Source organism: Podarcis liolepis, assembly GCF_965112155.1.
Source record: "Podarcis liolepis genome assembly, chromosome: 10".
In the NCBI taxonomy this organism is placed as follows: Eukaryota; Metazoa; Chordata; class Lepidosauria; order Squamata; family Lacertidae; genus Podarcis; species Podarcis liolepis.
In genome coordinates this window covers 43,900,355-43,913,965 of record NC_139562.1, presented here as the reverse complement: position 1 = coordinate 43,913,965, position 13,611 = coordinate 43,900,355, and the positions used below count along the sequence as shown (strand labels likewise).

General features: G+C 44.9%; 1 protein-coding gene across 2 annotated transcripts in view; it reads left to right on the top strand.

Moving 5' to 3' along the window:
• TRHDE (thyrotropin releasing hormone degrading enzyme) overlaps positions 1 to 13,611 on the top strand; it is a 222,273-nt gene that overhangs the window by 97,241 nt on the left and 111,421 nt on the right. For both annotated transcript variants that reach the window (XR_014516555.1, XM_083463123.1), the window contains exon 5: positions 2,494 to 2,607. Coding sequence is in view for 1 of the 2 variants with exons in the window: in XM_083463123.1 (XP_083319249.1) it covers positions 2,494 to 2,607 (114 nt within the window). In the remaining variant the exon portion in view is untranslated. The remainder of the gene's footprint in view (positions 1 to 2,493; positions 2,608 to 13,611) is intronic.

Below are 13,611 nucleotides of genomic sequence, written 5' to 3'. Positions count from 1 at the left end.
ACTGGTGTAAAGTGAGATGGAGGGAGTCAACTTTTGCTGATTTTCCCCTGCAGTTCCTCATATACTTTGAAATGTGTTCTGCAGGCTTCTCATTGTGGAGGGCTAGAGAAAACAGGGAATTAGTGAAAATGGTCTTCTTGCCCTGGCCACCAGTGGGTCCAGTCCATTGGATCAAAAGCCTTCTACGGGCAGAAGGATCTCTTGGTTTGGATCCAACCCAACTTATTTAACACCATCAACAATTTGTGCATAGAACACTGATTATATGATTCTGTGACATGAGATCATGAAGTATCCTTCTGTTTCAATTTGATAGTCTTACGGAGTTTCTAAGGTGTACTGTTATAGGGCTCCAGACTGATTACTTGCAAAATATATTCTAACTAGGACTCTGATTTGGTTAATCATGTGGATTTAATCTGTTAATTGATTAAAAGTGCATAGATTTGCATATGAATGAATGGTTCTTTGGAATGGGCATCATTTATTTTTAGATGATGCAGATGTATTTCATGGTGCACAATAACTCAAAAGAGACATTCCCTCTCAAGTCTGTGAGAAGTGTCTCTTTTTAAAGAAAAAAACATGCTACCCATGCATTTTTAAGGACTCGTATTAAAATCAATATTTTTAAATAAACCATCTAATTAATCAAGAACACTTAGATTTGCTATGTTGCATGTGGTAAAATAGAAATGATAATCAAAGAATAAAAAATTGCAGTGGCTTACCTTCTTGTATTAAATGCTGGGACAGCTATCCATCCTTAGTCACCTGATGCTCTAACCATTACACTACACTGGCTGTCATATGATTTTAATGTTACTAAACATTTGTAACTAGGTTTACAAGTGAATAATTTGCTCACAACCCAAAAAGGTGAGAGAACAACAAACTTGAGTTTTAAAAATATGGTTTGCTTGTTTCAAAGATTTGAATATGACCACTCTACCATTGTTTGACAATGAAATGCATCCCTAACTAATTATAGGATGAGAGCACTAAGCACTGTTCTCATTTGACGTTGATCTTCAGCTCCTTCGACATGTTTTGCTTGAAGCTAACTACAATGAGATAAAAGGTTCAGCAATATTTTATGGGTTCACTTCGTTGGAAGTCGTTTTCATTAGAGGCAGTTTAAATGATCAGTGGTGATAGTAGCATACAGTTATCATGAGAAAGTCAGAGCTGTTGCAAATGCGAAATATATATCTGAATCTTAAAAAAATAAAAATAAAAATTAGAAGCAATCCTGTTGCCCTTCGGAGGGTTGCTGAGGGACCATAAGAAGTTGTAGGCCTCCTACACAGTAGGGGAAGAAAGATGTTCAATTCTGAAGGCCTACCTGCTGTTATGGTAGATGCCTCTTCTGCTTTGGTTTTTCCAATGGCGCTCTGCCTGTTGTGAGGCCAGAAACAGGGTGCTTTGTCAACATGTTACAGGCTCCTAAGCACCCTTGTTCTCCCAGCACCCTCCCAAAACAGACCTGATTTTCACTAGTCATGGTAAATTCCTTTCCATTAGAATCATTAGAAGGAATAGGGGAAGTTTTTCAAAAACAAAACAAGGTGGAGATCTGTGTGTGTGTTTATATTTTGGTGTGCTTCACCTTCTCCTTCAGTTGTTTCATTTTTGATATTTCAGAACTTCTTACTTGGTAGCTATCATGCCTACCAAGTCCGAATTGCAGTCCGAAGCAATTCCAAGGAAACAGTATAGCAAGGCTTATGATAGAGAGAAGGGATAGCTTAGACGTGATCACACCAGGAACTTTTCAGTGGCTGGAGATTAAATAGCCCACTCTCCAGTTAGTGGAGGTGGAGCAATTTTAATTACACATAAGTAATTACATTAAATAATAAATCACCTGGGAGCGCCTGTTAATTGGACTACATTTGCAAGCCCTTGAAACTAGCATAGATGGTTTACTATTCTGAAAATTCAAGAGGTTCTTTTGATACCTGGGTAGGCAAGATATTTCTGACCTTCTGTTATACTTAGTGAAAGTCAGGAACCATGCTGGAAGAAAAAAGCAAATTTTCTCTGCCCTACTTTCTGGGGCCAAAGACCACCTTGCAAAGCATGACGTAGCTTTTTCATTTCTTTCCAGTATTACAAGATTTAAGTGCCTTTTCTTGTTGCAGCACAAATTCATTGTATACAGTTCATTGTTAGCTCTCCTCATATTTTTTAAAGCAAATGTTTAATTCTGTTTCTGAGTTTCTGGTGTAATACTTATTGAAACCTTAAAGGAGGCTTAGTAGCAAATGTCTAGGATGAAGTTATCTTACAAGCCACCTTTTTCTGCTTATAGGTGAAACCTATAGGAATCCCTTATTAAAATCTTTTGAAACAATTAAGGAAAAGGTATAAGAAGTCACCTCTGAGAAATGCAGTAACTTTTCATCAACTACCTTCGGAACTTTACTTCTTGCATAAATAGAATGTGAACAAGTGATATTTTAAAACCATAGTTTTGTTCATTTCTTTTAGTGGTTTGGTGACCTTGTGACTCCAGTATGGTGGGAAGATGTGTGGCTAAAAGAAGGCTTTGCTCACTATTTTGAATTTGTTGGAACTGACTACCTGTATCCAGGCTGGAATCTGGTAAGCTGGTCCTTTTTTTCTGTACTTCACAAGTTACTTTGTTTTCTTGTTGTTTTGCTCATGAAAAGGAAGCTAGCATAATGGTAGAACATACGTTTGCATACAGAAGGTCCCAAGTCCAATCAAGTGGACATCCCATGAAGGTGAATGATGGAGGAAAGCAAGTCCTTATTCATGCAACACATAGTTAAACGATGGAACAAGCTCCCACTAGAGGCAGTCATGGCTGTCTATACTTGGATGGCTTTTTAAAAAAGGATGAGACAAATCATGGAGAAGGAAGCTATCAATGGCTACTAGCCAGGATGGCTCCGCCCTGCCTTCTGCTCAGTTGGAGGCTGCAATGCTTCTGTTTCTCTGTGGCTGGAAGCCACAGCAGGAGAGAATGCTCTTCTGCTCAGATCCTACTTGTTGTTCAGCCACTGTGAGGACAGGATGCTGGAGTAGATGGACCCTTGGCTTGTCCTAGCAGACTCTTCTTGTGTTCAATCCTTTGTATCTCTAGTTCAAAGGATCTTAAGTAGTGAGGCCAGCAAATACGTTTTCCGGAGGTCTTGTAGACTCACTGTAAGTCGCAACACTGACAGTGGGCTCAATATTCCAGTCTTCTGAGTTAAGTATGAGACGTCTTCATATATTTGCAGCATGCTGCCGGAGCGCTGGAGAGAAGAAGCCAAATGGTATGTGCAACCATCAGATATTCACTAAAGCAAAGTCAGTAGGTGTGAAATCAGTTGACAGGGTTCCAGCAGTGCAATATTCTGTTCGCTACAAAAGAAATAAGGTCAAGTCAGTCATTAGCTGCATCGTAGAATCACAGTTTTGTAGAGCTGGAAGTAGCCCTGAGGGTCATCTAGTCCAGCCCCCTGCAATGCAGGAATCTCAGCTGGATCATGCATGGCAGATGGCCACCCAAGCTCTGCTTAAAAACCTCCATCACCCTTCATGGGAGTCTCTTCCACTCTTGAACAACTCTTGAGGCAACCCAGCGAGATGAGCAGGGTACAAATCATAATTATTATTACTAGTATTGCTGTTACTGTCAAAAAGTTCTTCCTGATGTTTAGCCGGGCTCTCCTTTCTTGTAATGTGAAACCATTTGTAATAATAATAATAATAATAATAATAATAATAATAATAATAATAATAATAATAATAATAAATTTATACCCCGCCCATTTGGCTGGGTTTCCCCAGCCACTCAGGGCGGCTTCCAGCAAAAGATTAAAATACAATAGTCTATTAAACATTAAAAGCTTCCCTAAACAGGGCTGCCTTCAGCTGTCTTCTAAAAGTCTGGTAGCTGTTTTTGCCTTTGACATCTGGTGGGAGGGTGTTCCACAGGGCGGGTGCGACTACCAAGAAGGCCCTCTGCCTGGTTCCCTGTAACTTGGCTTCTCGCAGCGAGGGAACTGCCAAAAGGCCCTCAGTGCTGGACCTCAGTGTCCAGGCAGAATGATGGGGGTGGAGACACTCCTTCAGGTATACCGGACCAAGACTGTTTAGGGCTTTAAAGGTCAGCACTAACACTTTGAATTGTGCTCAGAAACGTACTGAGAGTCAATGAAGGTCTTTCAGGACTGGTGTTATGTGGTCTCGGCGGCTGCTCTCAGTCACCAGTCTAGCTGCCGCATTCTGGATTAGTTGTAGTTTCCGGGTCACCATCTAAAGGTCCATGCTAAGTTAAGTAACTGTTGCCTCTGCATTCAAGAGCATAAATGGTAATTACAGAGCAACATTTTATGTGATTCTTAACACTATTACATTTAACTTCCCATAATAATATAAATGGGCTCCTTAAAGCATTGTGGTTCTCAGAGTGCCAAGTGATTCTATTTCCAGAATAGCAGCAGTGTTTGAAAAAAAATATTGTGTCACCTTAAAGACTAACAAATTTGGCTTATGTCACAGCTAATTTGAGTTTATTTAATATATAACATTTGTCATATGGTAATAAGATTTTTTTTGTAGTACTTCCCTTGGGAAAACATTGTTTGTACTGTTCTTGTAAGAATATTTGTGCACAGGTATTACAGCTTAATATTTTTGTTAAAATATGATTTATTATTTTTTGACAGATTTATCCTTTTATTTTTTTAGTTTAAAAATTCACTATGAAAAATGCAAAGTAACCCTTTATCAAAGCTGACACATCTGTTTTTCAAATGTAATTTTTTTTTATTCACCTAAGCACTCATTATAATATTTATTATTCTTAAAGATTTTCCTTTCAAAAACACATCTTGAATTACAATAAAGTCATTCTAATTATAAATGCAATGGAATCTAGCAGCTCTTGTTGATTTTACCATAGTAAAATGTCATAGATTACGTTGGTCATATTCTGGATTTTATCTTTGCTGTACCAGAGTCATTTGTTCTGCTCATAATCACTTTAACAAAAGCAGAATAATTTTGCCTTAGAAGTTGTCTTGCAAAGTAAGCATATTTGAAAATGGCTATTAAATGATTTTGATATTCATTGCTAAGTAAATTATGTTCCCCTCATCTTGAGCTCTAATCTAACAGGCCAATGCAGGAGAAAGAGAAAACTTGCTCAGTGTCCAGATGGGTTGAGCAAGGTGTGTTAATGAAAATGAGAATATGTGGTATTTAATTAAAATGGGCATGAGGCAGAATTATATGCTTGACAAGTAAACAATAAATTGTCACTGAAAATAGAAATAAATATAACATTAATAGATAAAATTATTATGAGTAGGTATAATTGAAATTTGTATTCTGATGGCCCAAGAAGATGGTGACATTAAATGTTAGATACTTTGTGGTGAACAGAATACTTCTGAAGTTGGAGATTGCACCTCAAAAAGGATATTGTTAAAAAAAAAGTTTCAGAAAAGGACAATCAAAATGATCCAATAAAATAAAATGGCGGAAATAAAATCTCAAGATTTAAAACGTTTGGGCTAAAAGATTGCTGAAAAGCCCAAAAACCTCTCCCAATACATATGCTTCAGGCCTTCAGCAAATGTTTCAATCCAATCAGCACTTGCACACCCATAGGTAGTGTTATGTAGTGTAGTTTCACCCTGGGCCAACAGGGGGATACTGTATATAGTTTTCACTCAGGTCTGTAGATAGTTTTCACTCAGGTCCGCGGCAGTTATTTTAGGCGGGAACTCTGGGCTGTTGTGGTTACAATGTTGACAGCCGGCTGCCTATAAATACAGGCCGGCTGAGCTGTCGCAGTCAGTTGTATTCCAGCTTACCATAATAAAGAGCTACTTGAAGAAATCGCTGTGCCGGCTGCTATGTCAACCCACGACTTAACACTGGCGACGAAGGTGGGATAGATGGACATCAGAGCACAGCCAGATGCGGCCAGCCTCTGAACTGAGCTGAATCACTGAGCTGAATCATAGAGCGAAATCACTGAGCGAAATCACTGGGCAGAACCAATTCAGAGCTGACTGTTCTGGCTAGAGCACTGTGTTCCATCCATCGCCCTTCACGCCGGCATCGGAATCATGGCTTCACTTGTGCCTCTACCGCCGTTTGCGCCAGCCTCTGAATCATGGGACTCCTACCTCGCTCGGTTCGACTGCTACCTCCAAGCCAACGAGCTGACAGAAGTATCACAGGAGCGGAAGCGGGGCCTATTCCTCAGCCTCTGTGGGCCTGAGGTGTTTGAGACGGCCCGAGCGTTGGTTGCGCCTGAAGCAGTCCAGGCAACACCATGGGACACGATCCAAGAGAAGCTCCACAACCACTACGCACCAAAGCCGTCCAAGATTGCTGCCCGCCATGCGTTCTACCACCGGAACCAGGCAGAGGGGGAGTCAATCAACAACTACACCACCGCCCTGCGACAGGCTGCAATGCACTGTGAGTTCCGAGACTTAGACGATGCCCTGATGGATCGAATCGTCTGCGGGGTCCGGGACATCCATCTGCAACGGCGCCTCCTAGCCAAGCCAGACCTCACGCTACAGAAAGCCATTGAGGAGGCTGTGGCCTCAGAAGCTGCTGAACGCTCCGCCCAGGAGATCCGCAAGTCCAGCAGCCCGCGTCTTGCTAGGGAGCCAGTTCCGGTGCATCATGAAGAGGCCAGCAGTGATGAGGCATCCTCCAGTGAAGACGATGACGTGCACCAGACAAAGCGGGAGCGCAGGAAGTTCCAACAGAAGTCCAAGGGCCAACCGGAATGTGCTGGCTGCGGAGGCAACCATTCCCGTGCCAAGTGTCGATTCAGAGACGCCATCTGTAGGAAGTGTTCCAGAAGGGGCCACATCGCTAAGGTCTGCCGATCGGCTCCGTCTGACACCCCCCCTTCATCGACTCGCAAGTCCAAGTCTTCACTCCAGTCTGCCAAGGAAAGTTGTTTCGCTCTCACCAACTGCCGCTGCCCGTCTGGAACCACGATTGGCCAAACCGACTCGCCTACGCGACGCAAGCTGAACGTCACGGTGCTCATTGAAGGAGCTCCATGTGACATGGAGATCGACACCGGGTCTGCCCTGTCCATCGTGTCATGGAGCACCATCAAAAGACTGGTACCCAGAGTGTCCAAAAGGCAACTCGACTCTCACCGCGTACACCTGAGAGACTACCAGGGAAACGACATTCCCGTGGTAGGCGTTGGCCGGTTCCGGATCGCTTTCAAGGATTTTTCGGGCCTGCTCCGGTTGGTGGTGGTTGAAGGTCAGCGGCCAAGCCTCCTAGGGCTAGACTGGTTTGATGCCCTCGGCCTGGAAGTCACCGGCATCAACTGCATCTCTAACGCAGAGACTGAGGGTCTGGTCAAAGACTTTGCCGAGGTTTTTGACGGCACCTTGGGCCAATATACAGGTACGCCCATCTCCTTTAGCCTTGATCCACAAGTCGCCCCCATCAAGCTAAAGCCACGCCGGGTTCCCTTTGCTCTCAAGGCTAAGGTGGACGAACAACTGGACAAACTGATCGCCCAAGGAGTTTTGGAGCCGGTTGACCACGCAAAGTGGGAAACCCCCATCGTCACGCCTGTCAAGCCAGATGGGTCGGTGAGAATCTGCGCTGACTACAAGTGCACGATCAACAAGGCACTTCAGCAGCACGCTTATCCGGTTCCTGTTGTCCAACACCTGCTGCATTCCCTGGGTGAGGGTAAGGTCTTCGCTAAGCTGGACCTTGCCCAAGCCTATCAACAACTGCCAGTCGATGATGCCACTGCTGAAGCCCAGACGATCGTCACCCACCGGGGGGCTTTCCGTTGCCGCCGGTTGCAGTTCGGGGTGAGTGTGGCTCCTGGCATCTTCCAAAGCCTTATGGAGCGTCTCCTGCAAGGGCTTCCGGGCGTGGTACCATATTTTGATGACGTCTTGGTGTCTGCAGACTCACACCAGCAGCTGTTCGAGCACCTCCGTGCCGTGCTGACCAGGTTCCAGGAGGCCGGGCTCAAGGTAAAGAGGGAGAAGTGCCAGATCGCCGTTCCACAGGTAGAGTTCCTGGGCTATCTTATCGATGCCTCCGGTCTTCATCCAACCACATCCAAGATCCGCGCTATCCAGCAGGCCCCCACCCCAAAGAACAAAACAGAGTTGCAGGCATTCCTGGGGCTGCTGAACTTTTATAACATGTTCCTGCCCCACAAAGCCACAGTGGCTGAGCCTCTTCACCGACTCCTTAGCACTAAGACGCCTTGGGCCTGGGGTCATCGGGAGACGGCGGCCTTCAACGCGGTCAAGGCTCTCCTTTCTTCAGACAGTGTGCTGGTACAGTACAGTGAATCCAGGCCGCTGGTCCTTGCCTGCGACGCCTCACCTTTTGGCATCGGTGCTGTCCTTAGTCACCGTTTTCCAGATGGAAGAGAAGCACCGCTCGCCTACTTTTCCAGGACACTATCTCCGACGGAACGGAATTACAGCCAGCTCGACAAGGAGGCATTGGCACTTGTGGCTGGAGTGAAGAGGTTCCATGAATACCTCTATGGCAGGACTTTTGACCTCATCACTGACCACAAGCCACTCCTGGGCCTCCTCGCCGGTGATCGTCCAACTCCACCGGTCCTCTCACCACGCATGCTGCGATGGACTGTTTTCCTGGCTGCCTACCACTACCGGCTCATCCATCGCCCGGGGAAATCGATGGGCCATGCCGACGCCCTCAGCCGTTGCCCTCTTCCAGCAGTTGTGGAAGACCCGGCTCCAGCTTCATCGCTCCTTCTGATTGAGGATCTTCCGGCAGCGCCTGTATCGGCTGCCACTGTGGCCTCCGCATCTGCCCAGGATCGCACCATCAGCCGGGTGCTCAACTGGGTGTGGAGGGGGTGGCCACAAGGGCCTTTTGCATCAGAGTTCCAGCCCTTCGCAACCAGACAACATGAACTCTCAGCTCATCGTGGCTGCCTGCTGTGGGGAGACCGCGTCGTGATTCCCCAGGGACTCCGTCAGCGCGTCCTGGAGGCTCTGCACGTTGGCCACCCGGGAATTGTCAAAATGAAGGCGTTGGCTCGGTGTTACGTCTGGTGGCCTAATATGGACGATGCCATCACTGCCTGGGTGTCCGCCTGTCAAGCGTGCCAGGAGTCGAGGCCTGCACCACCGGCAGCTAAGGGACACACCTGGGAGACGCCAAAGACACCCTGGTCGAGGGTGCACATCGATCTGGCTGGCCCCTTTCACGGCCGGACCTTTATGGTAGTGGTGGACGCCTATTCCAAATGGCTGGAGGTCGCCCTGATGCCCTCCACCACTACCGAAGCTGTCATCCGGGTGCTGCGAGGCCTGTTTGCAACGCATGGGTGTCCTGATGTCCTTGTCTCTGACAACGGACCGCAGTTCACGTCAGGCACGTTTGAGCGGTATCTTTTGGGACTGGGCATCCGCCATGCCCTAACGGCACCCTTTCATCCATCCAGCAACGGGCAAGCGGAAAGAATGGTGCGCTCGACAAAAGAGGCACTGGCGCGCCTGGACCGGGGAGACTGGCATGAGCGGGTCGCCGAATACTTGTTCGTGCAACACATCACCCCTCATGCGGCCACAGGGAGGAGTCCTGCTGAACTGCTTATGGGCCGCCGCCTCAGGTCACCGCTCGACCGGCTACACCCAGACTTTGCCGTGGCTGAACCCCCAGGCTGTGCCAACGCACCACGGTCATTTGTCCCAGGAAACCAGGTCTTTGCCCGGAACTATGTGGGGGACATTCCTTGGGTGCCAGCCACAGTAGTGGGAGTCACTGGACCTCGCTCGTACCAGGTGGCACTCGAAGACGGACGCTTGTGGCGACGGCACATAGACCAGCTTAGGCGCAGGGTTGGGGACTTGGACACTACCGAGGTGCCCCCAACTGCGCTTGCGGCTCCAGAAGAGACACGTACAGATGGCGAGGCCCCACCTACACCTCCCTCGCAAGCTGCCAGCGTGGAGCCGAACCAAGCCGTTTCAGAACAGACTCAGACCACTCCACTTGCGGAGGCTCCACCCACAGCAGCGGATCCAGGGGAGTTGGTTCCAACGCCACCTAGGGTCGCACCACAGCCTCAGCGAGAACTGTGTGGCCCTCCGGACTTGGCTACCAGTTCCCGGCGGTCTGGCAGAGTTTCCAAGCGCCCAACTTATTTAAAGGACTATGTTGTTGGACAGGTATCACTGTTGGTCTAAGTATGGGAAATGTAACCGATATGCTTTTGTGCTTAATGGAACCATTACGCGTAGTGCTGTATATAAGGAAACCATTACGATCGTAACTAACGCCTTATCTCGGTGGGGAGGGGTGTTATGTAGTGTAGTTTCACCCTGGGCCAACAGGGGGATACTGTATATAGTTTTCACTCAGGTCTGTAGATAGTTTTCACTCAGGTCCGCGGCAGTTATTTTAGGCGGGAACTCTGGGCTGTTGTGGTTACAATGTTGACAGCCGGCTGCCTATAAATACAGGCCGGCTGAGCTGTCGCAGTCAGTTGTATTCCAGCTTACCATAATAAAGAGCTACTTGAAGAAATCGCTGTGCCGGCTGCTATGTCAACCCACGACTTAACAGGTAGACAATGTCCAGTAAGAATATTTTATTTAATAGCAGAAAATAAAAAAATAAACCAACCACAGCCTTTCACAGCAAAGCATGCAAACTCAGGAGGATGAAGGAATACAATGTAACCCAGCAAATTTTGGCTGGAACAAAAGTGAATTCCCTATTTTAAGACTTGTTCAACTCAGTTTCCAGGTCTTAATGGATAAGAGTTCCCTAGCTCTGAAGCCTATCATCTTTCAGATACAAGCAAAGCTGAAGTCACAGATCCTCATAGGGTGACCAGAGATCCTGTACCTGTAACAGTTGTGCAGAACTTGTGTGTGACAAGTTACTTCTGTTGAAATTCTCTTTTCTGCACAACTATTAAAGATGCAGGAGCCCTGGCCCCCTTTTCACCTGGCCACCCAAAAGCAACATCTCTCATTGCCTCCTATTTGTGAAATATTATATTGATTTACACACCTTTGTCTTCAGGTTTATTGTATTGTCATTCATCTTCTGCCCTCAGGTCTTATATGCTTCCTTCTACCTTGGTTCTTATTTTCAGCAGTTCAGTTGAAACTGAACTTTCAGTTCCTTTCAGCTCCTTTCTCACAGAAGCTAATTTTGTTTTAGGTTTCATACATTTCCATTTGGCAGCCTGCTGTTTCACAGTATCACTTTCCTTGCAAAACATTTTCTAACATATTTCTAGATGTAGAAAACTGCATCCAGATCTCTCTATCTGTTACTGTGATTTCCTCTAAAATATCCCCATCATCATCATCATCATCATCATCATTATTATTTTGAAGGATGAAGGGTATCCTCAGATATCAATTGAGATATTTCAGGCACTGCTAGATGATTTCTGTTCATGTTTTCATGGAAGAGAAATATTACCAATATTAACCCGAATGATTCAGCTGTGTGGAAGTGATGTGTGAACAGAGCGCACAGTCCTGTGGTAACATTTCTCTTCTTGTGGTTTAACCAGTATTCCAACGTTTGCAATTCTTTGCCCTCCAGAACTTGCAGCTGTAGGTGTATATTTTCCTTAACCACGGACGGTTGATCTTCTAAAGTAGCATCTCCTTTGTTGGAGAGTAGGAAGAAATTATTTGTTATGATCCCACATATCAGTTTTTATGGGATATGTGTAACATTTCAGGAAACTGCTTTGATACATGGTAGTTCAAAATTCAAGCCACGGTTTCTAACAATAGATAATGGGACCTCTTTGTTCTAAAGTCTGAGAACTCATATATGAAGTATCCTCATTCTTTCGATCATGTTTTTCTTAAAAAAACCAAATTTTGATAATACAGAATATGGATTGAGCTATATGCGTATCCAGATATTGTCAACAGCTTCCAATGGTTCCTACTTTTGAGTAGGTGGAGTTGACACACTCTCTGTCCTTGAATGTCTATATTAGTAGAACGGGGATGGGGGGGCAGGGGAGAGACTATGACAAAAGCAATTGCTGGTGAGTGATTTTCCTTTTCATCCATAAAATACAAAGTGTCAAATGCTTTAGCAGTCACTACCTCACTCAGCGCTGAGAAAGCATTTCACAGGGCTGAATGGCCTTCTCCCTTTCATTCACTTTATAAAAGTTTGGCTTTGCTGATAACTTTATTGGATGAGTCAAGGCAGAGTACATCAGTGATGGCAGTCACACTGAATTTTTCTCTTTCCCTGTTGGAGAAAGCTACTCTGTCTTTTTCCATATCTGTCTTCCTTTAAAAGAAAAAGAGAGAGAGTAATGCTCATAGTTTCTGGAGATATGTGTTTTAATCAAACACCTCTATCACATATCTGCAGGAACTATGAGCATAATATTTTTTCTTAAAGGGAGACAAATATGAGAGAGACAGAGCAGCTGCCTTCTGAAAACACTTCATGGAGGAAGGAGAATTCAGTGTGACTGCCATCGTTGATATACTCTGCCTTGACTCATCCAATAAAGTTGCTAGCAAAGCCAAACTTTTAATCAAAGATTAAGCGCAGAGCTCCAGTAGTCATGCAACTATCCTTCATCTTTCCTTAAGTGATCCACAGTGATCCATCACAGTATAGTATGCCATGGTCTAGATGATTCTGTCATTTCTTCTGGAAACTGAAACTAGCTTAATACTGAAATATCTGCATATCATTTTCCTTTTATAAAACCTGTGCTTAAGCAGGCTTGTTTAAGCATAAAAATAAATATTAATGGAAAATCATTAAACTAAAGTTCATTAAACTAAATACTCAGAGTATCTCAAAGTGCACAGCTCAAGACCCTGATGAATGGTCTCAATTGCTGATTTCCACCATGGGCAGGATTAAAATAAAGAAGAAGGCGGCTGTGATTAGACTTGTGCATATCTTTGACTTAAATTGCCTGCTAAAACATTTATCTTCTTCAGTAAAATGTTCTGATACTTTCTGAAACTCGCAAGACAGATCAGGAAGGAAGTATTAAAAGTTCTCGAAGTAGAGTTAAGACATCGACAGTCTTGGTTTATTTCATTATTATTTTTGCATATTATATTGGAGCTGCAGTCTGCTTGATCCTTCTAGACCAGCACACATATCATGCTGTCTCAGCATGGAGAGAAACATGACTTCATTTTCTCACTTTCCTTTCAAAAATACTTTCATCTCTCTCTCCTTGGTTAAGGGCTTCAAATAATCTAAAAACGAAGCTTTTAATTAATACCACATGGAATTTGACATCTTTCAGTAATCATGCACTGAAATAAGCCTCTAGTGTTATTTTTCTGTTGCAGTCCTTGAAAGAAAGCTTTCTGTGTTGAACCAGAGACGAAATTCATTTGCAGCTGAATATGACAAGAAACATATAAGCAAGCTTAGAGCCAAAACAGTTGCTAGCTTACAGTTCTTAAGGTCAGTCGCCTTGTCCACATGATCCAGTAAGCCAAACCATGCCTTATTGAGAACTCACAAAGAAACATTGGGTATGGCTGATGGTTAGCAAGGAGAGAGCTTAAACATGGATCCTGCTTTGGACAACACAGGGGTCAGCAAACGTTTTCAGCAGGGGGC